Below are 25,968 nucleotides of genomic sequence, written 5' to 3' on the forward strand. Positions count from 1 at the left end.
ATATAAGCCTAACCAATGGACACAGACAACAGGGGGGTGAGGGCATGAGGGTGGGGATAGGGGGGCTAATGTGGAAATAAGGACCCATATGTAACACCGTAATCAATCAATAAATAAAAAGAATAAAATGAGCTAAAAAAAAAAAAGACCTAGAATCCATATTTAAAGGAAGAAGAAAGATTGCTGAGCCTATTTGAAAAGACTTCTAGAAGCTCAAATTATGTTTTCACAGAATTCCATTTAACTTGTGTTGTAAAAAATCATTAAGGTGAATAAATCCAAATTAAAATATATAATACTAGAGGCCCGGTGCACGAATTCGTGCATGGGTGGGGTCCCTTGGGGTGGCCTGTGGGATTGGGCCTCAGCTTCACAGCCCCACAGCCCCCAGCTTTGGAGCCCCACAGCCCTGCATCCTCACCTGGCACCCTGCCTTGGCCTCAACTGCTCCACCATCCTGCCTGTGGGGCAATAGATTGGGGCCGGGGGCCCCCCACCCCGCTCCCTCATCGCCTAGGAGCGGGGTGGTAGCCCCACCCCCTGCCGCCACCGCTGGTCGCCATCTGCAAGGCAATCGATTGGGGCCAGACCCCTGGCCACCACTGCTGGTCACTGTCTGCAGGGTGATTGGCGGGGCAATCAGGCCCCCGCTTGCACCCACCTTGGCCTGGCGCCACCTGCTCACCTGCTCCACCATCCTGCAGCATTCCTGCTCTCATCAGGCTCCATCAGAGCCGGCAGCACCTCCACTGCCACCTGCTGCCATCACCACGTCTCCGACACTCGCCATGTTCTGCACCACCCCCTGGTGGTCAGCGCACGTCATAGCGAGCGGTCAAACTCCCAGTCAAGGGGACAATTTGCATATTAGGCTTTTATTATATAGGACTAGAGGCCAAATGCACGAAAACTCATGCAAGAGTAGGCCTTCCTTTCCCTGGCCTCCAGCACTGGCTTCCCTCCTGCACCCAGGACCTGGGCTTCCCTCTTCTGGCCGCCAGCAGGCAGCCAGGACCCAGGCTGCTTCCCTCCTCCAGCTGCCAGGACTCAGGCTGGCTTCCCTTGGGCTGCCTGAGGCACCCAGTACCCAGGCTGGCTTCCCTCCAGTTCCTACAGGCACCCAGGCTCCAGCTTCATCAGGAAGGATGCCTGAAATGATGTCCAGAAGGACGTCCACTCTAATTAGCATATTACCCTTTTATTATTATAGGATAGAGGCCCGGTGCACAAAAATTCGCGCACTGGAAGAGGGGATCTCTCAGCCCAGCCTGCCCTCTTTCACAGTCCGGGAGCCCTCAGGGGATGTCCTAAGCCACAGTCTGGCCTCCCTCTGCAGGAGGCAACCAGGCCAATCAGGGGAAGATGCTGCCCCCATCACCCCGCTGCTGCTGCCACTGCCGGCCACCACGGCTGCCAGCCCTCGGACCTCACTTCTTAGTGCTGGCTCCGCCCCTACCCACTGGTAGATGAGGGGTGATCTCGGGCCAGGCTGGCTGTGGGAGGGGCTGTGGGAGGTTGAGGCATAGCAGGTCGCACCCCGTCCAGCATCTGTGGAGGCATGGCGCTGGGACCAGGCCCATGCTACTGCCTCTATGACTGCCTCTGAGGAAGGGGCAGCATTGGGACGATGACCGCACAGCCCCCTCTCCCGCTGCCTCTCCCATGCCACCACCTCTCCCACGCTGCCGACCCTCGGCCCTCACAGCCACTGTGGCTTTGTCTGGAAGGACGTCAGGAAGGATGTCCAGAAGATGTCTGGTCTATCCAGTCTAATTAGCATATTACATTTTTATTAGTATAGATTGTCAAAAAGATTAAGGTATATATTGTTATCAAATATTATTACTGTCTGGTGCCATCTGATTATACAGAAGGCTTTTATTAAATGACTGTCTTTTGTAGATATACACCTGTACTGTTTTCCTCTCAACTTGCTTCCAAACCACATACTATGTGACACCCCTCTCTAATGGCCAGTTTTACATGTGTAAACAAAAGATTCGTAAGTCTGCTCTAAACAGGGGATATCAGTCTACTGCAGAAAAGGTTTTGAGGATTTGAAAATGTCTTACCCCAGATATGAGAAACACTTTGCAGAAGTCCAAAACCGGCAGAATCTGTAGAAAACTGGCAGCTTCCAGTGTATCTTGAAGGTTATCCATATTAAGAGAAAGTTTTGCAGTATAAATGAAATCAATAATTTTCCTTAAACCGACTTTGCTCACGCCATGAAGCTTAATGCACATTAAATCTTGTTCTTTCATTCCACCTTAAATAAAAAGACATTCAATTAAATGAAAACAGATAATTTAATTAAGGTCAAACTCACTTCTGCTGCTAATTAGATACAATAAAATAAAAACAAATTTTATTCTGCATGAGCATTCATGTCAGTTAGGCTTCTGCATAATTTATAATTAAAAGAGTGTACTTAAAAGGAGTATTTCTATACTAATGTTCCCCTGTCACTTCGTATCTTTTGATGAATGAAAGATTCTAGTAGTGGGACCCAGAGTCTCTGATGCCCATTCATATATGTGTCTAGGGGAAATAAAAGCAGTGAAATAAAGGAGGATGGAAGTATGAAAGAGGTACATACATTTCTCAAATTTAAAAAGCACCAACCACACTTACTTGTATATTCCTTTTGAAACTGTTTCTTCTTATAAAGACACAGACCAAAAGACTTGAATGCACTTTAGAAATAAAAAAAACTTGAACACATATTTTTCATATTGTTGTAACATGGATACAGAGTTCAAAAAGGCAACCTACCTGTGAACATAGCCTTGAAGTAATCACTGGCAGAGGCCATCATGACTCTATGCACAGGGAAGGCATCATCCGTGTCACCTGGCATCAGGGTCACATCACAAAGCAAGCCTTCATGTCGAAGCTGGTCAAAGCCCTACAACAAGAACATGAGTTGCACCACTAATCAAGGTAAAATGGGTATACAAATCTCCATGTGCTAAAATTCTGTTTACATACTAATGTGAGTGCCATCTATTTGGAAAGTAAAGACTAAATAGAATAATTACTCAGAAGACAAAAAAATAGAACAGCTTACTTGATATTTGACTATAATTCATTGTAGATAAAATATAACATTAAGACTAATTTAAATTAAGAACAAATAAGGAGAAAGCTATATTCATTTACTTTTTTACACAAACGTTGGCTTTTACCTTATTTTGGAAAAGCAATTACCATGAATACTTTCATTTCCTCATGTGCAGAATTATGGTGGTAGACTACCATTATTTTCCATAATAATATATTTATTAAGAGTCCTTTGACAAACCTTACTGAGATACATTGTTTTTGTTTGAGGAGTTGTTTGTTTGTTTGTTTTGAGAAATAAAGGTAGAGAGCATTTGTGTTGGCTGCAAGATAGGAGTTCCTTTCTACCAACTAGAATGTTTCATCTCTTTGAGAATAGGGATGGTATCTTAGGTATCCTTGTACTATGTACATTGCTGCTGCTTGATCAATTATCTTTCAAGTTTTGGATTTAATTATCGTTGGAAAAAGGAGCGCAGGAGACATAATTGTTCCCAAATATCTAAAGTCTAGTGGGGAATTAATAGGCTAGCAACCACAGAACAACTAGGCGGTTGTTTCTTTGGTCCTCTCTGGGGAGAATGAAACACATTAAGTTTATAATAGGAGAGCAAATGCACAAAAAAAGAGATAATACACAATTTAATAGTGAGGCTCAAAATGAAGATTTTGCCAATATTGAGTCTGCAGTTTCAAAAATGGAAATGTATTTTTATAAAAAATCATAAGATACTCATACAAATTACTTTCTAATAATAGAATGTAATATAATACAGAATGTAATACAACAGGAATTAACAGTAAAGATTACTCTGCCCCTTCATATTTTAATGACCTCAAATAAAACTTTTATTTAAAATTATGTTTCATGGATTTACAAAGCAAAAGGCATGACATACCAAAAAATGCAGTTTTAGAAATATTGATCCTACACATATGTATGTAATTCTAAACCTCAGTCTAAATGTTTTCTCATCATAACTTTTAAATTGCTTCTTAAAGAAATGCTTGGATCTACAGAACTGGAACTTCAAAAGAGATAATGTGATCCAGCCACTTTCTCTCTGGAGAGATATATATTTTTATTTTAAACATATTTATACAACATACATATGTATCATATTTTCTCTTTCTAATAGTGATTTACATATGTTTTTGTTCACAAGTATCAAATCTTTCAGAAATGACCCTTTCCTTTATAAACATAAACATTATATACCCCACGCTCGCTATTTTCATTGTTAAATCATCTCCTATTCCTGTTACTTATTAAAAGTAGATGTAGAAAGAGATGCCAATTTTAGGGGAATATTCTAATGCAGAAGGCAAGAAGTAGCTTTTTGAAAATTCATATATGCAGTCTAAATTGCAATAAGTGTAAGGGGGTTGCCTTTCAAATGTAGATAAGCATTGGGAAGTACTGAATGAAAACACTGTGGACCCAATAGGATGGTCAAGCAATACAGAAGGAGGGAAGGAACCATCAGCTAGAGGAGCTGAGAGACTAGTATGTTTAAATTCCCCAGTGCTTGGCACTTGCTTGGAATTTAATAAATGTTCAATTGGTAAATGAACAAACACACTAAATTTTCCTCATAAACCACCACTTGGTATTTTAAAACCATGTAGTCACAATGGGAAGAACTATAATTTTCTGACAAGCCTACTAGAAACCAGGAACTTTATTTGTGAAACTTCTCCCAATAATAAAATAAATTGTACCTATAGTGTTTATTTGTGGTAAACTGTACAAGCCAAGATAAGACAAAAGGAATTAAACCAAGGTTTAGGGGGTGGGGGCAGATTGGCTCCCAAGGGCTTGCTTTTTTGTCTCCCTCAATTAAATTTCAGATTAAAAAATTAAATGTCTACTTGTTGTAAAAATATGAAAGAATATAAATAGAAAACTAAAAGTCCACCTCTTCTAAGTACCAGGACTAACTACTGTTAACAGTTTAATTTATAATATTAAAAGCATAATATACTAATTAGACAGACAACCTTCTGGACAAAGCCAGGGCTGCAAGGGAAGCCCGGGTCCCAGGTGCCTGCTGGAGGCCAGAGGGAAGCCCGGGGCCTGGGTGCCAGAGGGAAGCTGGTGCCTGGAGCTGGGGGAAGGAAGGCCTACTGTTACATGAATTTCATGCATTAGGCCTCTAGTATCTATACTAATAAAAGAGTAAGATGAAAAATTAAAAAAATAAAAAATAAAAAAGAGTAAGATGAAAATTGACCGTATCTTCGTGACACCCACCAGCCAATCAGGAGTGAGTTTGCAAATTAACCCAACAAAGATGGTGGGTCAATTTGCATATGCAGGCACTGAAAGGCAGGGATGGGACACTTGCATCGTCGCCATGGTGATGATGCAGGCATTCCACACCGCCCCATCCGCTCAGGGCTTCTGGCAGTGTGGGAAGGGGGAAAGGTGGCTCTGGCCAGAGCGAAGGCAGTGCCAGCAGTCAGGGGAACGAAGATTCTTGCATGAATCTTCGTGCATCGGGCTTCTAGTATATATATAATTGACCCTTGAACAACATGGGGTTGAACTGCATGGTTCCACTTATACCTGTATTTTTTTCAATAAATACTGCAAATGTATTTATCTTCCTTATGTGATCCTTAATAAAATTTTCTTTTCTATAGCTTATTTCATTGTACAATACAGTATATAATACATATAACATGCAAAATACCTGTTAATCAACTATGTTATATGTAAGGCTTCTACTCAACAGTAGACTATTAGTAGTTAAGTATTTGGAGGCATCAAGTTATATATGGATTTGTGACTATGCTGGGGAAATAGGGGTGTCAGCACCCCTTACCCGTGTTGTTCAAGGATCAACTGTACTTCTAGGCATGCTCACGTGCATGTGTGTGTGTGTGTGTGTGTGTGTGCGTGTGTGTGTGCGCACACACACACACACACACGTGTATAATCTATCTTTGACTTGTATGTACACAGGAATTATTATTTTATATTTTTTTACTGATTTCAGAGAGGAAGGAAGAGGGAGAAAGCGGTAGGAACATCAATGATGAGAGAATCACTGACTTGCTGCCTCCTGCATGCCCCACACTAGGGATCGAGCCCAAAACCCAGGCATGTGCCCTGACTGGGAATCGAACTATGACATCTTGGTTCATAGGTCGATGCTCAAGCACTGAGCAAAGAATATGCAGTTTTAAAGATTTAATAGCCACTAGCAAGTAAAAGCATATGGTTTCTCTTGTGAATTTATTAGACCTTGGGTATTGGCTAAAAAGAGAGATGTCACAATACCAATGAAATTAGACTAAGTACTGAATGCTGCCTTATTTTATTTTATTCATCAAATAATTTTTGAATCTTCTTCTCTGAGATATATGTAGATAATATTTTGAAAGGTAATCATGGCTTATTCAGCCTAAAGCAATGATTTATTTTCTTCTGTCAAAAATAAAAAAAAACTTCTTGGCTTATTCACAAGCCCTCTTGTGTTTCAAACATTCCTACAAATATTTTATACTGGAAATTGAGCATCATGATGTATGTCATTTCTCATTTGGTCCATACTCCATTAAAACTACTTATTGAGGTATATATTTAATCCTCAAATTCTGAACAGCTCAGCTAAGACACCAGGAGCTTTTACCCTCTGCACAAACTTGATAATTTTGCTTCTCTTTACAAGATCTTAAAAAAAACCACCTCTAATCTTTCTCAATATAATCTGGAATCCTCAAAGAAAAGAAGATGAGGCTCCTAGATCACTTTTGGCACATTCTGAGTATCTTCTCTTGTAAGCTTAATTTATCTGTCTTTGGCAAACTGTCTACTTTTGTGAGGTTTTGCATTTATTTTCAGTGCATATAGTTTCCCTTTCTATCTGTTTCACAGCCTTTATTTTCATACGCATAAATAAATAATCTCACTCTCCAATTCTATATTTGCTAATTTTATTCCTGATTATCTATCTTTATCCAAATAAGATGTGTCAATTCAGACTTTTTTCATACGGATTCTAAATATCTTGTTTGCATGTGGTTATCTGGATATTCTAGCTCTGTCTAAAGAAAAAAAAATAAAATTGCTTTTACAACATAATTTGTTGTACAGAAGCAGGCAGTCATTTCTCTAAACAATTTTTCTATAGTTAAGTAGTCACTGAACATCGTTGGTAGGTCCTGTGACTTAAAGCGAAACAACATATAACAAAACCAATTTTACCACAGGTTAATTGATATAAACAAGAATTAAATTTCTATGGCATCTCATCAACGTTATAATGAAATGATGTTGAATGAAGCAATGTTATTCCAGGATGTTGTACACTAATCTTATAGAGAATGCACACATTAAAAGAAAAAGTGGAAGGAGTCATTTTTCTCCACAATTCTCATCTGCCCTCTGTATAGCAGTCTCCTGTTATCCACAGTTTAGCTTTCCATAGTTTCAGTTATCTGTGGTCAACCATAATCTGAAAGTATTAAGTGGAAAATTCCAGAAATAAACAATTCATAAAATTTAAATTGCATGCTGTTCTGAGTAGTGTGATGAAAACGTATGCTACCCTGCTTTGTCCTGCCTGGGAGAGATGTGAATCATCCCTTTTTGTCCAGCATCTCCAGGTTGTATATATGGTCTTCACCCATTAGTCACTAGGAGTCATCTCCATGATCAGATCAGTATCATCAGAGAGAGAAAGGGGGAAAGGAAGGGAGGGAGGGAAGGAAGGAGGAGACCAGACCACATTCACATAACTATTATAGTATATTATTGTAATTGTTGTATTTTATTATTGGTTGTTGTTAATCTCTTACTGTGCCTAATTTATAAATTAGACTTTATCATAGGTATATATGTACAGGAAAAAATGTAGTATATACTGGGTTCAGTACTATCTGCAATTTCAAGCATCCATCAGATGCCTTGGAACATATCCCCTTAGGATAAGGTAGAATATTTTATATCATTCATTTATATATATTTTCCCTATATAACTCTATAAAAACTCTTAAAGATACCCTGCACACTTAAAATGTGTTCTTCTATTATAAAATGATTTTCCCACCAAATTTTACTGATTCCTCTTGTCAGAATTCTAGAAACATTCCTGTCTGTTTCCATATGGTAGTCCACTATACACAAATACAGTTCTGTTTTTCACAAAATTGCTTAAAGTTTCCAATTAGTCTTTTAGGGTGTCTTTAAAACTGTTTCTTTTGCTTTAAACTCAACTTGTTTCTGCCCTAATCCTTATCTTAGTTCTCTATTTTTCTATTTCTTCTGGATGTTGGGTTTCATTTATGAGGGTATTGTCTGTTCTCAATTTCTTATGTCTAATGTTTCCCTTTCCCTCTTCTATAGATCTCCCCATATCTTCTGTTTTGCCATTTTCTTCACATCCTTTTGAGGAGGGGAGGGGGGCGAGCATTTTTAAAAGCTTTACACTTACCCAGTGTACCAAAACTTCAAGTACTATTAAATAGAGTTAGGTATATATGTAATTCCCTGAAGGACTGAATATTTTAAATAAGTTTGATAAATATCAAAATGGCCATATTAGAACAGAAGAGGATATATGTTGACATTACACAACTATAGTATAGAAATCAGATGAGCTACAAACAATTAATACCAAAAATTGGTTGGTTATCAATAACTTTTAAATTAAATATAATGCCATTGTGAAAAAAGCTTATTGATACTGGTACTCAGGTATTAAAAAGAAATTTGATAAGCAAATCTTTCCACTAAATTCTGCATTGGAAATAACTTATTAGTATATTCTATCTAGTTTTGATCAGTGAAATTTCAAAAAATAAATGTAGTAAAAAGAAAGTGCATCTTGAGAAGAACAATACAAATTATTAATGAAAAATATGTTTTATGAACAAAGGTTAAGGAATTAAAAAAGTAAATTAAGCAATGGGTTTACTTCAATCTTTAAGTAAATGTAATGTATTTTATTAAAACAATACAATCGCTATGTTTTATAAGGTTGCTCTTCATTTACTTCAGGGGACAGAAAAGAAACAGATGCACATCTAAGATAGATATATAGATTGAATATAGAACTTTATATTAATGTTAATTAAACTCTGCTCTCATTATATGACACTTCTTGGAGTAAAAAAAAAAACTTCTAATGGTCTTCTATCATTGCATTATATCACAATATAAGACTTTAAAGACTTCTCTAATCTTGCTCCAATTTAACTGCTCAACCTTATTTTTCATTATGTCCCTAAGAACTCTGACTCATCTTATCAGATTGTTCTCCAGACTATCTGATTGGTAAAAACCCAGACTTACTCCTTTTCTAGTAACTTTATGCCATTGTCTTTCACTTAGAATATCCTCTCTCCTTCAAAGCCTAGTTAAAATTTGACCTCCTTTGGGGTATTATGCTAAGAGATATAAGTCAGACAAAGACAAATACCATATGATTTCACTTATATGTAGAATATGAAAAACAAAATATATGAACAAACAAAACAGGAACAAACTCATAGATAACAGAACAAATTGAAGGTCAACAGATGGCATGGGAGTTGTGGAGATGTGTGAAGGGATTAAAAAGTACAAATTGCCAGTTACAAAAATAGTCATAGGAATGTAAAGTACAGCATAGAAAATACAGTCAATAATACTGTAATGACTTTGGATGGTATCAGATGGGAACCAGACTTATTGGGGTGACCATTTTGTAAGGTATATAAATGTCTAATCACTATGTTATACATATGACACTAATATGACATTTTATAACATCTGTAATTGGAAAAAAATTGTTTTAATTGACCTCCTTTGTAAAGCTATCTCTAACCAAAACTCTAGAATAATTAGACACCTGTAGTGGGTTTCACAAGTTAGCATTTAATTATATCCTATAGATTTCTGTGTCCAGCAAAGATGAAGTTATAGGGACTGGATTTATTTTACTGCTTGAAACAACTTAAAACCAGACAAAATGAAAAAAAAAGTAAGAGTGTATGAAAGAGAAGGGTCTGTGCAAGATGAGAAATGAATTAGATGAGCCCCATGATTGCTTACTGCCTGAACTGTCCAATTACAGGCAGTAGGAGCTCAGATGAAACCTGGCATCTTCCCAAGATTGAGAGTCTGGGGAAGTTAAGTCAGCCAGGTTTGTAGGGCAGAATACAAGAGGAGAGATCTGCACAGAGTGACAGAAATCTAAAGCCAGTTCCCCTCAAGTATTCAGGAGTGTTCTAAGTGCATTTGTCTGGGGAAAGAGACATCTGCAAGAACAAACATCATTATCCAAGGCTCACAAAGAGCTGAGAATAGTTCCTATCCAACCCACAAGGGCGGAAACCTTACAATTCCTGGGCTTTAGATAGAGTACTCAAAAGTATTTGCCTCAGTACTGGGGAAAAGTTTGTCCTAGAGAAAATGTTACTCTGGTTATACCTCATAAAGCTTAAAAGTAAATGTCTTAATAGATATTTATTAAGTATTGACCATGTACCCCACCAGTCGATTATAGACATTCAAAAACAACAAATTAGATCCTAGATCTTGGATCTCACAGATAGGTGATATTAACAGGGACTAAGAGGGAGGAACTGAGGAAGCCACTAACTCTGCCTGGGTCACACAAACTCCATCTTCAAAAGGCATTGAAAGTAGCTATCAGGGAATGTATCCATGGAAGAGACTGTTTTAAGAAGTCTCACTATGCAGGATTATGCACTGAATAACTATTGTGGGAAGGACATGCGATTAGGTCAAAACTAGAACTCTAATTTTACCACTTACTATATAAGATGTATCATTATGAGTGAATAGGGATTTACCAAACAGAAAAAGTAAAATATGGGCATTTCAGGGACAGGAAATGGGTGCAAAGACACTGAAATGTGAAGGAATAATATATGTATAGAGAATAGTAAAAAATCAAAAGTTTTCCAGGCATTTTCCTTTAATATCTGTCCCATTAATTCTAAGGTAAAGCAGAAGCAAAGATTATATCACTTAATGGATAATGGATTATTAGAGATTGGCAAGATTGGAGTTATGGCAGAACAACAAGGACTATAAAATCAAAGCTGCTGAAAGAAAATCTTGTAAATCATGTGTATAATAAGGTATTTGTACCAAGAATATATAAAGAACTCTTCCAACTGAATTATATATATATATTTATATATATATATATATATATATATATATATATATATATATGCCAAGCGACTGGAACAACAGAACAATCGGAATGACCGGTTGTTATGCAGTGGCCAACTGGCCTGATTGGGGCCCCGATCAGCCTCCCCCAACCTCCCACGGCCCTTCCCCCAACCAGGCCTGCCCCTGATCAGCCCCCCCCCCACCCCAATCGGGAGCGGGGCCAGCCAGCCAACCTCCCATGGTCCCTCCCCCACGCCAGCCAATTGGCCCCCATTGGGCCAGGCGGCCGAACCCCATCCATGCACAAATTCATGCATCGGGCCTCTAGTAGAAAGATAAATAACCAAATTGAAAACTGGGCAAAGGATCTGAATAGATAGTTCTTCAAAGATGATATAAAGATGGCCATAAACACAAATGAAAAGATGCTTAACATCATTAGGATGAGGGAAATACAAATCAAAACCACAAGATACTATTTAGCACATACTAGTATGGCTATAATAAAGAAGAAATAATAAGTGTTGGCAAGAAAATGGAAAAGTTGGAAACCCCATACACTGCCCAAGGAAATGTGAAATGGTATAGTCACTTTGGAAAACACTCTGGAAGTTCCTTTTTTTAAAAAAAAAAAATAGGCATAGAATAACTATATGAACCACCAATTCCATTCCTAGGTGTACATAAAAGATCACTGAAAACATGTCCACACAGACACTTGTACATGTATGTTCATAGTAGCATTATTGATAATAGCCAAAAGGTTGAAATATCCCAAATGTCCATCAATGGATAAATGGATTTTTAAATGTGGTATATCCATACAATATAATATTATTCAGCCATAAAAAGTACACAAGTATTGATGCATGCTACAATGTGGATGAACATTGAAAGCATTATGCTGAGTAGAAGAAATCAGTCACAAAAGACCACATAGTGTATAATTCCATTTATATGAAATGCTCAGAATAAGCAAATCTATAGAGACAGAGAGTAGATTAATGGTTGCTTAGGGTTGAAGAAGGGGTTTGGGGATAAGTGAGGAGTGATTGTTAATGGATACAGGTTTGTTTTTGAGGGGATGATAATGTTCTACAATGGATTATGGTGATATCTGAAAAACACTATGAATATATTAAAAACCATTGAATTGGCCCTGACCAGTGTGATTGGTTTAGTATCAACCCATGCACCAAAATGTTGCCAGTTCGATTCTTGGTCAAGGAACATGCCCAGGTTGCAGGTTTCATCCCCTATCAGGTACATACAGATGTTTCTCTCTCTCTCTCCCTCCCTCTCTCTTTAAAAAAAAATCAAAGATATTTAAATATATGTATGATACAAATAAATAAGTAAAAACCATTGAATTGTACACTTTAAATGGGTGAATACATGCTATATATCTATATTCTCTCATAAAGTTGTTACTTTTAAGTAATGAAGGTGCTAGGAAGGGTTTGAGTCAATGAAGTAACTACCATAGGATGGGGTAGTAAAAGTACTAGTAAGATGATGACAACCTGGGTAACAGAATGAAGTCAAAGGAGGGAAGTTGTCCATAATACCCACAGCTGGAGTAGCAGGAAAGGAGTGAGGAAAATGAAATAATCCTTGTTTTTTACCAGTTACTACTTAAGCAAACCTTACTTAATCTTCCTTACTTGAGTAAGTCTTTTGCACTGTTAATTCCATCCTGGATTCTCCTGAGATTTATTCAAGGTCCAAGCTTATTAGGTATCAAAATCCTTTCCAGGCACTTTCTTTGACAGCTTAGTTTGCTAAAGCCTACTTAATGGAGACGACTAATCTGTTAGAGCAGATCAGGCCCACCAGATGGACACTTTATTTGGCAAACCCATCACTTCTGATCAGCTACATTTTCTCTGACACCTTCCCTGTTTGGCTCAAATGGAAGGAAAATAAATCATGCACCTTACTTTCCCATAAATTGTCACATTTAATCCTCATATCTCTTACCCATATTACAGATAAGGACGCTGGCCTAAAGAAGATAAATAACTTTCCCAAAGTCACTTAACTATCTGGTAAGTGGTAAAACTAGGATTCCACTTATGGCCTAAATACACGTCCTTTCATCCTTCCAACTACAGTTATGCAGTGGGTAATTCTTCAGAATGAAACTTCTTAAAACAGCCTTTCCCCCTGGATCTGTTCCCCTGACAGGTACTTTCAATGCTTTTGAAGCTGGAGTTTGTGTGATTGTTAATTTTAAAACAATGATAGCATTTACACATTATACACTTCTCTAGCTTGTTCCCTTGACAACCACACACCTAAGATTAGATACCAAAAAAAGGTCCCTGTTACTGCTTGTACTTAACAATCTCCATTTGTGAGAACATAATTTTAATAGACTTTTAAAGAGTATACAAAAGCAATATAAATTGGTAGCTCTATGCCACCACAGAAAATATTAATACATTAAAAAATCAGTTTAGAAAAGATTATCTTTACTTAATACAAACTCTCAGGTTATTTTCACATCACTGTGCCTACAATCAGCCTGGACCAACAAAGGCTGAGCTAAAACTTGACAGAACTAAGGGTTCTAAGACACAGCTACACTTGTTTTGTCGACCATTATATATTTTTTAAATTACAAAGGTAATGTGCAAAAATATTTCCATTTAAAACAAATTAAACAGTGAAGGGTTATACAGAACACAAAGTGCAAGACATCCTTCACCAGGTTCTCCTGCTTACATTCATGTATATGTATGCATATCATATATTTTTCTACAAATAGATGGAATTGTACAATATATATTGACCTACTACTATTTTAATAGCTTTATTGAGGTGTAGCTAACATACCATACCATTTACCCATTAAAAGTGTACAATTCAGTGTTTTTTAGTATATTCACAAATAATATGTGCAACCATCTTCACAATAAATTGTAGGATATTTTCATCACCTCAGAAAGAAACCCTAACCCTTAAGCTATCAACCTTGTGTCCTCGCATTTTCTCCAGCCCTAAGCAACCAGTAGCCCACTTTCTACCTCTATTGGTTTCCCTATTCTGGACATTTCATATAAATGGAATCATATAATATGTGGTATTTTGTTACTAACTTTTTTCATGTAGCATAATGTTTTTAAGGTTCATCCACATGTGTAGCATGTGTCAGTACTTCATTCCTTTATACAGCTGAATAATATCCCATTGTATGAATATACCACATCTGTCCTCTTACTTTTTTCATTTTATATAATCTATCCATTCAATACATACAGATCTGTCTCGATTTTTTTCAGTGACTGCACATTATTACATAGTTAATAGAACATAATTTAGGTAGCCATTTTCCTATGGATGGATAATTAAAGTACTTCCATTGTTTCCCCATTATAACTTTAACTTATCTCCATATTATATGAGGGTTTCAGAAAGGGAGATGTCATCTGTCTTGATGAAAGGCAGACTTAGCCTCTAGAACAGTGGTTCTAAAATTATGTTTCTCAGACCTTCAGTATCACCTGGGAACTTACTAGAAATGCACATTTCTGGACCCCACCCCCATTTTTTATTCAAAAAACGGGGTGGGGACCAGTTCACACTGTTTGAACAGCCATGCTCTTAGTGATTCTGATATGCACTAAAATTTGAGAACCACTGCTTTAAATCTGTGTCATTGCACTGCAGTGGCTTTTATTATTTGGTTTAAAATACATTTTAAAAATTATCAGAACCACAAAAATTGGCATCTACACATGACTATGGTCATGGATGGGGCAGAAGTATAGTGGAGCGGTACATGAGTCTCTTTGTATTTTCTTTAGAGAAAGTACTTTAATATAACAAAAATTCTTTCCTCTCATGCTTCTCCTATCTGCTTGACCCATTATTCTCTCCATCCATAGCCTTCCAAAACCAACAATTAAACCATTTACATAAACTTAACATGCCAGGAGATAGAAATTGTTTCCTTCCTGAACCTCACATTTCTGTTTATGATACCCACAGAAGAATGAACTCTAAAACCCAGCTCCCATTAGAAACGGAAACATTGGGAAAATGTGATTTCAATGAATCACACAGATGGAAACTAGAAGGGAATTTAAAGATCTCTTAGTCAAGAATCATATTTTGGAGTTAAGAAAAATGAAGCCCAGAGAAATAACAACACAGCAAGGCCACAAAGCAAAGATAAGCCTATTTCCTCACTATGTTATCTATATATTATGCTAATACTATACTTTATACTATATATTGATTTATTATAATGGTTTTTGACAAGCTATATACATGAAATTCACCTATTTCTTTAAAAAATACATTTAGAAAGATTTATTTTCCTTATCTTACTAAGCAGAGAACACTAATATAATTTATATCTAGAAGACATTTATGGATATCCTGTATTATATGATTCTCTAACTCAGCAATGCCCACAGAGGTCAGGGAATATCCACAAGGGTCAGAAGTACTTGGACTCACGAAGTCCCTACGCTAAATACCTCCATATTACAGTTCTATGTATTCTTTTGACTTTCTATTGTTTTTCTGTCCTCTCCTTTGATGTGAGTTATTACTTCTTACATCTACCAGTGTATTTGTATCCAGCAGTCTTCACATTGCCAATGTGAGTTGAGACACCAAATAAATAAAACCTTTAGAACTATGATAAAGGTGACAGTAAAATAAGTTGTGCATGAAGAACTAGAACATTTAGTATAGAGACTTGGTGATATTTATTTTGGCTGCAATATAGTGGAAAGTTAATGTTGCCAGATACAACATTCTCTAATAAAGTGCAATGATAGCAAGACTTCCTTTACACAAACACAGCAAAGAATGGATGCTGGGGATTTTTTTAACACCAGGAAGGTATGCATTTTTCCTCTTAAATTTCTCCTCTGTTGTTTGTTTGCTTTTTTTAAATTGATAAACCTTATTTTTTAGAGAAGTTTTTGATTCACAGCAAACTTGAGCAGAAAGTACAGAGAGCTCCCATATAACCCCACTCTCAAACGTGCCCACACCACACAAACCCCGAGTGCTTTCTGAAGCCATTAAACGCTAGAAAAAGGACAGTTTAGAATACCTGTAACACCACAGAACTGTGGGTATTGCTGGTAAAGATGCGAGTCGCTCCTGCCTTGGAAGACTGCAAATGGGATGAGAGGCCCATTTCGCTGCTTCCAAGGGACAATTTCATGTGTTGGTCTTCGTCTTCCACAAGAGATCTAAAAATGTGTTTAAATCAGAAAGAGAGGCAAATTAAAAGTTGTCATATAATTCACAGTAATATTATTTCAAGAAATAATTTAGTACTAATCATCTGTCTATGGAATATACTGAATTTTGTTTCAATATATTTTAAAAGGCTCATAGCACTCCAACATTATAGAAGAAAAACATTTTTTAATATATTTTATTGATTTTTTACAGAGAGGAAGGGAGAGGGATAGAGTCAAAAACATCAATGAGAGAGAAACATTGATCAGCTGCCTCCTGCACACACCCTACTGGGGATGTGCCCCCAACCAAGGCACATGTCCTTGACCAGAATCGAACCTGGGACCCTTCAATCCGCAGGCCGACGCTCTATCCACTGAGCCAAACCGGTCAGGGTGAAAAACATTTTTTTTTTTTGCAAAAAGCTTCCCAAGGTCAGTAAAAATAAATGAGACCTAATAAAACAACCTACAAGCTGGTCAAAACTATAATCACAGAGGGTTTCACTTTTTTAGTGTCAGAGTAATTGCTTTTGGTATTTATTTCACTGTGTAGGTAGCAATACAATCAAATTATGCTATTCACAGTTAAAATAAATTTGGAATACCTACTTTTAGAAAGATAAAAAAATATCTTATTTATTGAATAGTCACTATGCATTAGGCACTTGCCAAGAAATTTACACACATGATCCTTAAAAATATTTTTAAAAATATCCATTGCAATAGGTACTCTGATTGTCCTTTTTATTAAGTATAGGACAAATGAGCTATAAAAGGGTTAAAAAATAATTGGCCTAAGGTCACAAAAATTTTTAAGTGGTTGGGATAGGATTTGAATATGTCTAGTCTTATTCTAAACTCAAACAGCCCCATTAATAAAAGGCAAAGACTAACTGTGATATATTACAACATTATTTCTTCTTCTGTTGTTAGTTATAGTTCTAATCAACCCAAAAGGAACAAAAATTTTTGCATGTTAAAATATTTTGTTTTCTAACAATATCTCTTACATCATTTGGGGATTATTTAGATAAATAGCTACAGTGTAGTGGCATTTCTATCTTTTTTTAAAAAAAGGAGTAATAAAAATAATAAATACAAGTTATATCCATGTATATTATATCAGTAATTTTTAGGGGCAATAAAAAAAGATTTTTAAAAAGGTTGGAGAACAGTAGTCAATAGATAATATATCAAAATATTTCATAGTTACCTCAGGTAGGTTACACTAAAAACAATCATCATGGTACAACCTTTCATTATTCCTTAGACCAGGCTGGCTTGTGTTTCCTTAGGTATACATTGCCAAAATTGTCTCTGAATCACCTGCCTAAAGAGCAGGGAGCTCATGGCTCTGAATGGGTCTGTGCATTCATAATGTAGATTGCTAAAATTGACATTAGAAATCACGAAAGAAGAATGGATTTTCAAGTGCTAGAACTCTGTAATTTTCCCACTTATCCGTAACTACTTAAATGTTGAATTATTTGTATTACTGATTCCAGTCTATCCAATATCATAAAGATTTCACTTTTTTTCCCTATCATACCTATAATCTAATTTGATCAGTTTTAACAAAAAAGTTTTAAGACTCTACTGGACTTTTAATAAAGATCCTGATTTTTAAATTCTGACACCAACCAGCAATAATTAGCAAAACTTCTGGCCTTGAGGGTGACATCAATTTTTCTTAATGATATTAGAGCCACAGTATAATAAAAATGAATTAATAATACAGTACCATGTTTTATTCAACTCTCTTGGATATTTAATAAAGAGAATAATTTAAATAAAAATTTAACAAGCATTAAAGAAAATGAATATAGCTTTCTTCTAGTTTCAGAAACAGCTTTAAAAGAATTAAAGTATATAGAGGATATATACCATACACACACTCACACACACTTTTAAAGAGCTTTTGCAAAAGATATTCAACATTACATAATCAACTGGAAAATGGGTAATAGAAAGAAGGTGAGTGGTATCCCTAACCAGAATGTTTCCATTCAACCAGAATTATTTTAATGGGATATTCAAGCAGAATGTCTTATTATTTTCTGTATTCCCTGCAGAGAACCCTGCACACGAGAGGTTTAATATATGTCATTTGAATGAATGCAGAATCTAATTTTTGTGGATCATTCCAAAGACATCTCTTTATATTGCAGTGTTTTAAATGACAATCAATTATCGTTTTTATAAAACCACATATATAACTGGGACAGAAGTATAGCTAAAACCACATTGCCCCTATGATATATTCTGAAAATTGCTTTAAAAAATAAACTACAGAAAACAATTGTTTACTTGCCATTTATTTCTTGCTCTTAAAACTGAAAAGCAGAATATAAAGATGCAGCCCTTTCTTGGCAAGATAATATCACTAGCTTTCTAGTTAATTACTTCAAAAGCTGAAGAAGCCTTCAATAAATCATCTTCTTCATGACTTTTTATCAACATCGTTTGACTTTTTAACATTCAGAATACTCCATATTATTTCTGCATCAGTACATGCCATGTCAACCTTCTTAGCAGATTCAATATTCTCTTCTCTTTTTCATTAAGGTTACTGGGTGTGAAGAGCACTGGTCTTCAACACTGCAAGGATGTGAAATCTCTCTACACCCCCCAGGTCACAATTCTATCAATCTATCATTAGAGGAATTATTACCTGAGTAATTACAAAAACAAATAACATTTTTAAATCATTTTTTCAAGGCATATGGTTAAAAGCAATATAAAGACCAATGGTTCTCAATAGGGGAAAGTGGACCAAAAGGGTGTTTGCCTCCCCTCCCCCATGTTTGGCAATGTCTAGAGACATTTTTCATTGGTGCAAGGGGGAGGGGTTGTGTCTAATGGGATGCTGATAAACAACTCCACATCAAAAATATCAAATATGCCAAGGTTGAGAAACCCTAATACAGAGGGGGTTAAGATGTTCAGGAAAAATTTTCTAAAGCAATTTCATGTTCTAAATAACTTCCCAGCCGAGAGTTGAATCTAGGAGGTAATGCTGGCAGTAAGAAATACAGTAAGATTATTAATTGCAACTATTCCAAGACCAAGACTACCTAACAATAAAATACCTCTGTTCTTTCTTGGCAAGACAATATGGCTGGCTTTCACATTATTAATTAATGGCTCATCAACTTGAAAAGTCAAGTGTTTACAGTAGATAAGTAGATAATGGCTTTGAAGTTTATAAGAATTATGCAGGAAAGCTTTTGTTCTATATAAACTCATATAAGAATAATAATTTAATTCTGTTTAAAACAATTGTTATTTGGATTCACTTTTACATGCTAATTTAGAATCAAGCAAATCCTGCCCAAATAATTCCATGAACACTATAAAATTAATCACAGGAGAGATTGTGTTCATCAATTTTCTTTCTAAAAATCAAATCTTTTTCCTACAACATCTGTATATTGCCACCAGGTCACACCCACCCACCACACCAAGACTGAACACATTTTATTTTCTAAATAATGACCAACCACAGAGTGCAAAAGCAATCTTTCACAAAGTATACATGAATAAGTGAAATGGGCTTGCTCAAAGAGAACAATTACTTTTTCAAAGAACACTGTCTGACCATTTTACTGAAAGTATTGCAAAGGTGGTCAAACTGAGCATACACACACTATGGCATTTCTTTGTACTGCTATTTGAAGACAAAAGAAATAGAAAGTCTAAGCAATTGACATATGTTAATAGGGTGATGCTAATAAGCTTACCCAAAAACTTCCATATTTTAAAATTTACTCCCAAGGGAAACGTGTAAATGATATGAGCAGAAAATTCATAAAGATAAAAGTACAAATGGTTAACAGAAAAATGTTCAACCTCATTAGTATTCCAGAATATGCAAATTAAAGCAAAGATTCCATCTGTGAATATGTATAGTTATCAAAAAAATAAGAGTGGAAGATATACTCTCAACATTGCTAGTACAAACATGTATTAAGCCCATGCTGTCTGTATGGTTCTGCTCACCCAAATGGATTTTTTAATGGAAATTTCAAAACCATCAAATGTACAATCATTTTCCTTTTATACTGAACACCATGACAATATAGGATTGTGTATTATGTGTACAATCTGGTAGGTGGGCTGCAGAAAAAGTTCTCTGTCAACCTGGTTCAAATATGTTTTCTACAATGAATAGTTCTGTAAAGGTAATAGTTTAGCAGGCATTCTATAAAGAATTGTAAACACCTAGAATTCACTACAGCAATCGTGTTTGGTGGCATGCTATTTGGGGAAGGGAAGAGTATCATACAATTTTATCATTTGGCCTCAAAGCCTCAAATCCAATAGTCATCAATCTACATACCCAAAAAAAAAAAATACTGTAAAATCCACTGAAATGAGTACTTTTCTGTTTAAAAAATAAGGTATCAACTTCATAAGTCATAAACTGTGCACTTCAAATTCTTGATTTCTATAATTTCAAGCACCAGTTTAATGCTATACAGAAAAGCAAGTGAGGTCACATTTCATTATCAATGAAAAGAAGACATTTTAGTGCTTTTTAAAATTAATAGCATGAAAACACATGTAACACTTGCCTTTTCATGATAGAGAAGTTATATGTGTATGCATGCTCTAGTATGCTAACTCTTACACCCAATGAAGAGCAGCACATTAACAGTGCTGTGAATAAAATATGCTAGTAGGAGCTGTATACACTCAGAAAAAAATACAGATTAAGCCTATCAAAGTAGTTGTCAAGTTGTTTTCTTGACTTTCCTGTGTTTATGTTAATTTCTGAAGGGGAAAATAAATGAATCAGAGAAAAGCTAAGAAGGTAAAAATATTTGAACAACACCTTTAACTTTTCTCTAGTTAGTTCACAATTAGTTTCATAGCAGGTATTTTTGCTTGCAACCATTACATTACAATGTAGTTAAACCTAACAATGCATTCTAATAACATAATTCCACTGTAACAAAAGAATAGGAGTATGAGTTAGTATCAAAAGTATTATACAAATATTGTTATTGCCCAGAGTAGCAATGTTATCATAAGTGAAAGTCAGTGCCAGTGCGTTGGTATACAAGAACAGCAACACTAACAAAACAAAACAAACAATAAAATTAAAAATAAAAGCCATGAATGGTATACAACAAATGGTGTATAACAAATCAAGGCCCTGACTCATGCTTTCCACCACCCTTCCCCCTGAAAAACAAAGTACATATTTCTCACACTCACAATTTAAAAAGAAAATCAAGAAAAAGGTTTTCTTCAAAGAAGTACTCCCCCTCCATTTGGTTTTCTGCTCTGAAACAGAGAAGTGTCTGCTAGCAGCAGCATTTGCGAAATGAAACATTTCTTATGATAAAGTTGCATGGCAGGAGGAGGAGAAATTTAACCACCTGTTCTCATACTCATTTGAATTTGAGTGCTAAATCTGTCAAGGTATTTCTTTCCATTCTTGAGAAATAACTTAAAAACTTAAGATGGTAGAAATAACTTTGCATTGGTTTTTGTATAGATTTAAATTATGCATACTATATTGAATTCTAAAGGTATTAATAACCTTCCTACATCACAACATTTAGAATCTGAACTCTCCTTTACACGCCTCTAAAACAAAAACTGAATTATATTCTCCCTCTCTCTCAATAACTTCCCATTAAGAAAAAAATAGGGAAAGATTTTAAAAATCCGAAAGGAAATTTCCAACTCATGAAATTAATATGTATAAAACAAGTTGGTGTTTTCATTGAAAGAAAGACACAAAAAAAGTTAAAACTTAAAATACTGAAAGATATGTCCTAACTAAAATGTCATTTACAGTATCAGTGCACAAGGAAATTATAAATATCACAGCAAGTTCTCTTCATATGACATAAAGTAATTGCTGTTTAAGAAACTGTGGAGGACATATCTCCTTAATAAGGTGCTTGCCAGAAAGGAACTAAGAAAGATAAAGCTTTGGTTTTTGTATTTTTTAATGACATAAATACAGTTGTCCCTCAGTATCTGCAGGGGATTGGTTCCAGGACAATCCCCTCCGCCCAGATACCAAAATCCACAGATGCTTAAGTCCCTTATATAAAATGGGGTAGAACAATGCATACTGTCAGTCCCCCAAATCTCAGATTCCCAACCTCTAATAAAAAATATGGATTTAGACTGAAAATATGGTTGGTTGAACCCGAGGATGAAAAACCTGGGGAAACAGAAAGCCAACTGTATATTATTGTCCACTTGCATTGAATTCACTAATGGAAGTCTTTAGCATACATGATATAAAATAGCTGCTAATCTTTCCAAGGCTTTCTTTTCTGCTGCAGCAGTACCAGAGCCCACACACAAAAAAAGAAAAAAAGTTCAAATGATTTTCCAAAGTAAAGAAGCTTCCTTATATGCATATGCCTGACACATTTAAAATAAAATCACATTAATAAATAGCTGATGTCAGTTTTAACACAGGAATAAGATCGTTTACCCAGCACCTGCTGTGTGCTAGGCATTTTGCCAGACACATTCTCTGTACTACTTAATCCTCATAACAATCCCATTTTAAAGACAGGAAACTGAAGAGAGTTTAAGGCCTCAATATAAGTCTGGTAACTATGATTTGAACTCCAGTCTGATTCCAGAGCCCACATTGTTCCCATTACAACAAGCCTAAAAATGAAAAATAGCAGAGTAGAGACCATAAAGCAAATGACATTTTAATGCTTAGTTTATAAATACAAGTTGGATCTCAGAGAGACACATTCTGTTATAGACAAGTCATTTTCTGGTTGAATTAATTCAGTTTAAAATTAGCCATTTTTACTACTTCCATAAAAACAATACCAGGGCTAAAAATCTCCTCCCAATGCTTATGGGGTAAGGGAATAGCATATCTTAGGATGTAACTCAAGTCAAATTTAGGGAGAACTTTGCATTACTGATATCAAAATTTAAAAGAACAGATTCTGAATTCCAAAGTCACCCATCACAATCACAGAAATAGCACTATGACACAAATGAGGAAATGGAGCTAAACAAATGGAATGACAAATGATACTCCATTAGATAACTATAACAGGATGAAAGTTAATTATCCAAACCATAAAGCATTTGCACTGAATATCTCAAACCTGTCCCTGAAAGCCTTTAAAATTAATGTTTGCTCCCTCTATCTACCATATTTCAAAACTTTTGTCTTCCTTCATCTTTTAAAATCCATACACCAATTAAAGTACATCAAGTCTCATCTAGACCAGAAAATTCTTTTGTTTAGAAGCTCGGTTTAGATCTTATTTCTTATTCTTCACATTTCTTATAATATTTTGATGAAAAATAGATAGATAATAGATAGATAGATAGATAGATAGATAGATAGATAGATAGATAGATATCTGAAGTAGAAATAAAAGAGTAACCAAAAGAATAAATTTCTAAATTCTGATTTCACACCTACTATATAAAAAAATCTAAAAAAAAGCTCCCTAACCTTTAGAACAGGGGTCCTCACACTTTTTAAACAGGGGGCCAGTTCACTGTCCCTCAGACAGTTGGAGGGCCGGACTATAGTTTAAAAAAACTATGAACAAATTCCTATGCACACTGCACATATCTTATTTTGAAGTAAAAAAACAAAACGGCAAAAACACCCGCATGTGGCCCACGGGCCGTAGTTTGAGGACGCCTGCTTCAGAAGCTGTATATGGTGAGAGTATGCAAGTGGTAGTGGTGGGAGGGAGATGTAATATGTACTTGTAGTTTGGGGAAAAAAGACTGTGTTCCTATCACTGTTACTAGGCCCTTTCCCAGTGCACAGAGGAAATAAGTATATTCCTCTGGCTGCATATTAATTCTCTGGAAGGATGATCCACCCTTCAGCAAGCACCAGCCTTGCCCTTTGAGAAGTTTAACAATACCTAAGACAGGGAACATTCTTCAACCCCCAAATGAAGAAACTGGAATGGGAGCTCCAACACCCAGGACAACTTTCTTTAAATGAACATTTTGCTCCCAGAGGATTTGTTAACCAAGGTGTCATTTTACTTCTATTACTCTTAGCTCACCAACTTTGAAATTTGACTATTGCGCTATGGTGCATTTCAATGAAAAAGCATGTTAAAGAATTCTGGTATCACCTACCTAAAATTTCAGTTCATTAAATATTCAAACCTCCAAGTTATCTAATTTGAGTTTATTATAAAGCCAGATTCCATAAACTCAAAACCAATTAGAAATCACTGAGACAAAAGGATATATGCACCCCTATGTTCATAGCAGCACAATTTACAATAGCTAAGATTTGGAAACAGCCTAAATGCCCATCAGCAGATTAGTGGATTAGAAAACTGTGGTACAGCTACACAATGGAATACTATGCTGCTGTAAAAAAGAAGGAATTCTTACCATTTGCAACAGCATGGATGGAGCTGGAGAGCATTATGCTAAGTGAAATAAGCTAGTCAGTGAAAGATAAATACCACATGATCTCACTCATTTATGGATAATAAAGAACATTACAAACTGCTGAACAAAAATAGACAGAGGCAAAGAAGCATCGAACAGACTGTCAAACTACAGAGGGAAGGTAGGGGAGGGTTGGGGTGGGTAAGAGATCAACTGAAGGACTTGTATGCCTGCATATAAGCACAACCAACAGACTCAAGACACTGGGGGAGGAGGGATGAGGGCAAGTGCTGAGGGGTAGGGGAGACCGGGGGGAGGTCAGTGGGGGAAAAAAGAGACATATGTACTGCTATTTGTAATACCTTAAACAATATGTACTACTATTTGTAATACTTTAAACAATATGTACTACTATTTGTAATACCTTAAACAAATTAAAAAAAAGAAATCACTGAAACAAATCTCTTTGGGGACAGGAGAATCATTAATCAAGAGGTAAAAATCCTATCCTTTTCTGTCTTAGAAATTTAGAAAAATTTCCCACTTATATTCAACTTCACAAAGTCAATAATTCATGACCAGGTCTTAGGGGAATGTTTATTTCTCTTTAAAAAGGAAACAAGAAAAAATAGAGTAAGACTTTCAAAGTTACAAAGTAATAGTCAATCGCATTCCATGTTTTAAGAATTATAACAGGCAGCTCTAAGAGCCCCACTGATTCTATATCTTCAAAGCCTCTAGTAAATATGATAAATCTCAACCTTGATTTTGCAATGACCTAGAGGCATATCAGGTATCTCAAATGTATCCAATCAATGTGGTAAGAATTTCAGTATCAAATGAATCATATTTTAATATAATGTTTAATATGATTTAATAAAATCAATATTTTAATATGATGACCAGTATTTTTAAGACAGGAGAAGGTGATAAAAAAAGAGAAACCAGAAGATAGATTCTTAACCCAATGAGTCTGGGAAACATACTTAGGATAATTCTATCAAGCTAATCTCACTTATGGAGCTTATAGAAGCAAAGAGTCTAACTCAAGCAAAAATTCCCATATTAAATTATTTTCCATTTTGTACATAGCTATCTGCCTCACCATTAAGGTTTTTTTATACTAACCTTTGTTATAAGACTTTAAGTTATTCTTCTTGTACTATGCTTACCATAAAGAAA

At 35.8% G+C, this 25,968-nt stretch overlaps 1 protein-coding gene across 3 annotated transcripts in view; it reads right to left on the minus strand.

The window, feature by feature from the left end:
- KLHL13 (kelch like family member 13) overlaps positions 1 to 25,968 on the minus strand; it is a 138,712-nt gene that overhangs the window by 34,960 nt on the left and 77,784 nt on the right. For all 3 annotated transcript variants that reach the window (XM_028133119.2, XM_028133117.2, XM_008156822.3), the window contains 3 exons: positions 16,275 to 16,416; positions 2,776 to 2,908; positions 2,073 to 2,269 (listed from right to left, as the gene is read on the minus strand). In XM_028133119.2, the coding sequence (XP_027988920.2) occupies positions 2,073 to 2,269; positions 2,776 to 2,908; positions 16,275 to 16,388 (444 nt within the window). In that variant the 5' untranslated portion in view covers positions 16,389 to 16,416. The remainder of the gene's footprint in view (positions 1 to 2,072; positions 2,270 to 2,775; positions 2,909 to 16,274; positions 16,417 to 25,968) is intronic.

Source organism: Eptesicus fuscus, chromosome 1 (genome assembly GCF_027574615.1).
Source record: "Eptesicus fuscus isolate TK198812 chromosome 1, DD_ASM_mEF_20220401, whole genome shotgun sequence".
NCBI lineage: Eukaryota > Metazoa > Chordata > Mammalia > Chiroptera > Vespertilionidae > Eptesicus > Eptesicus fuscus.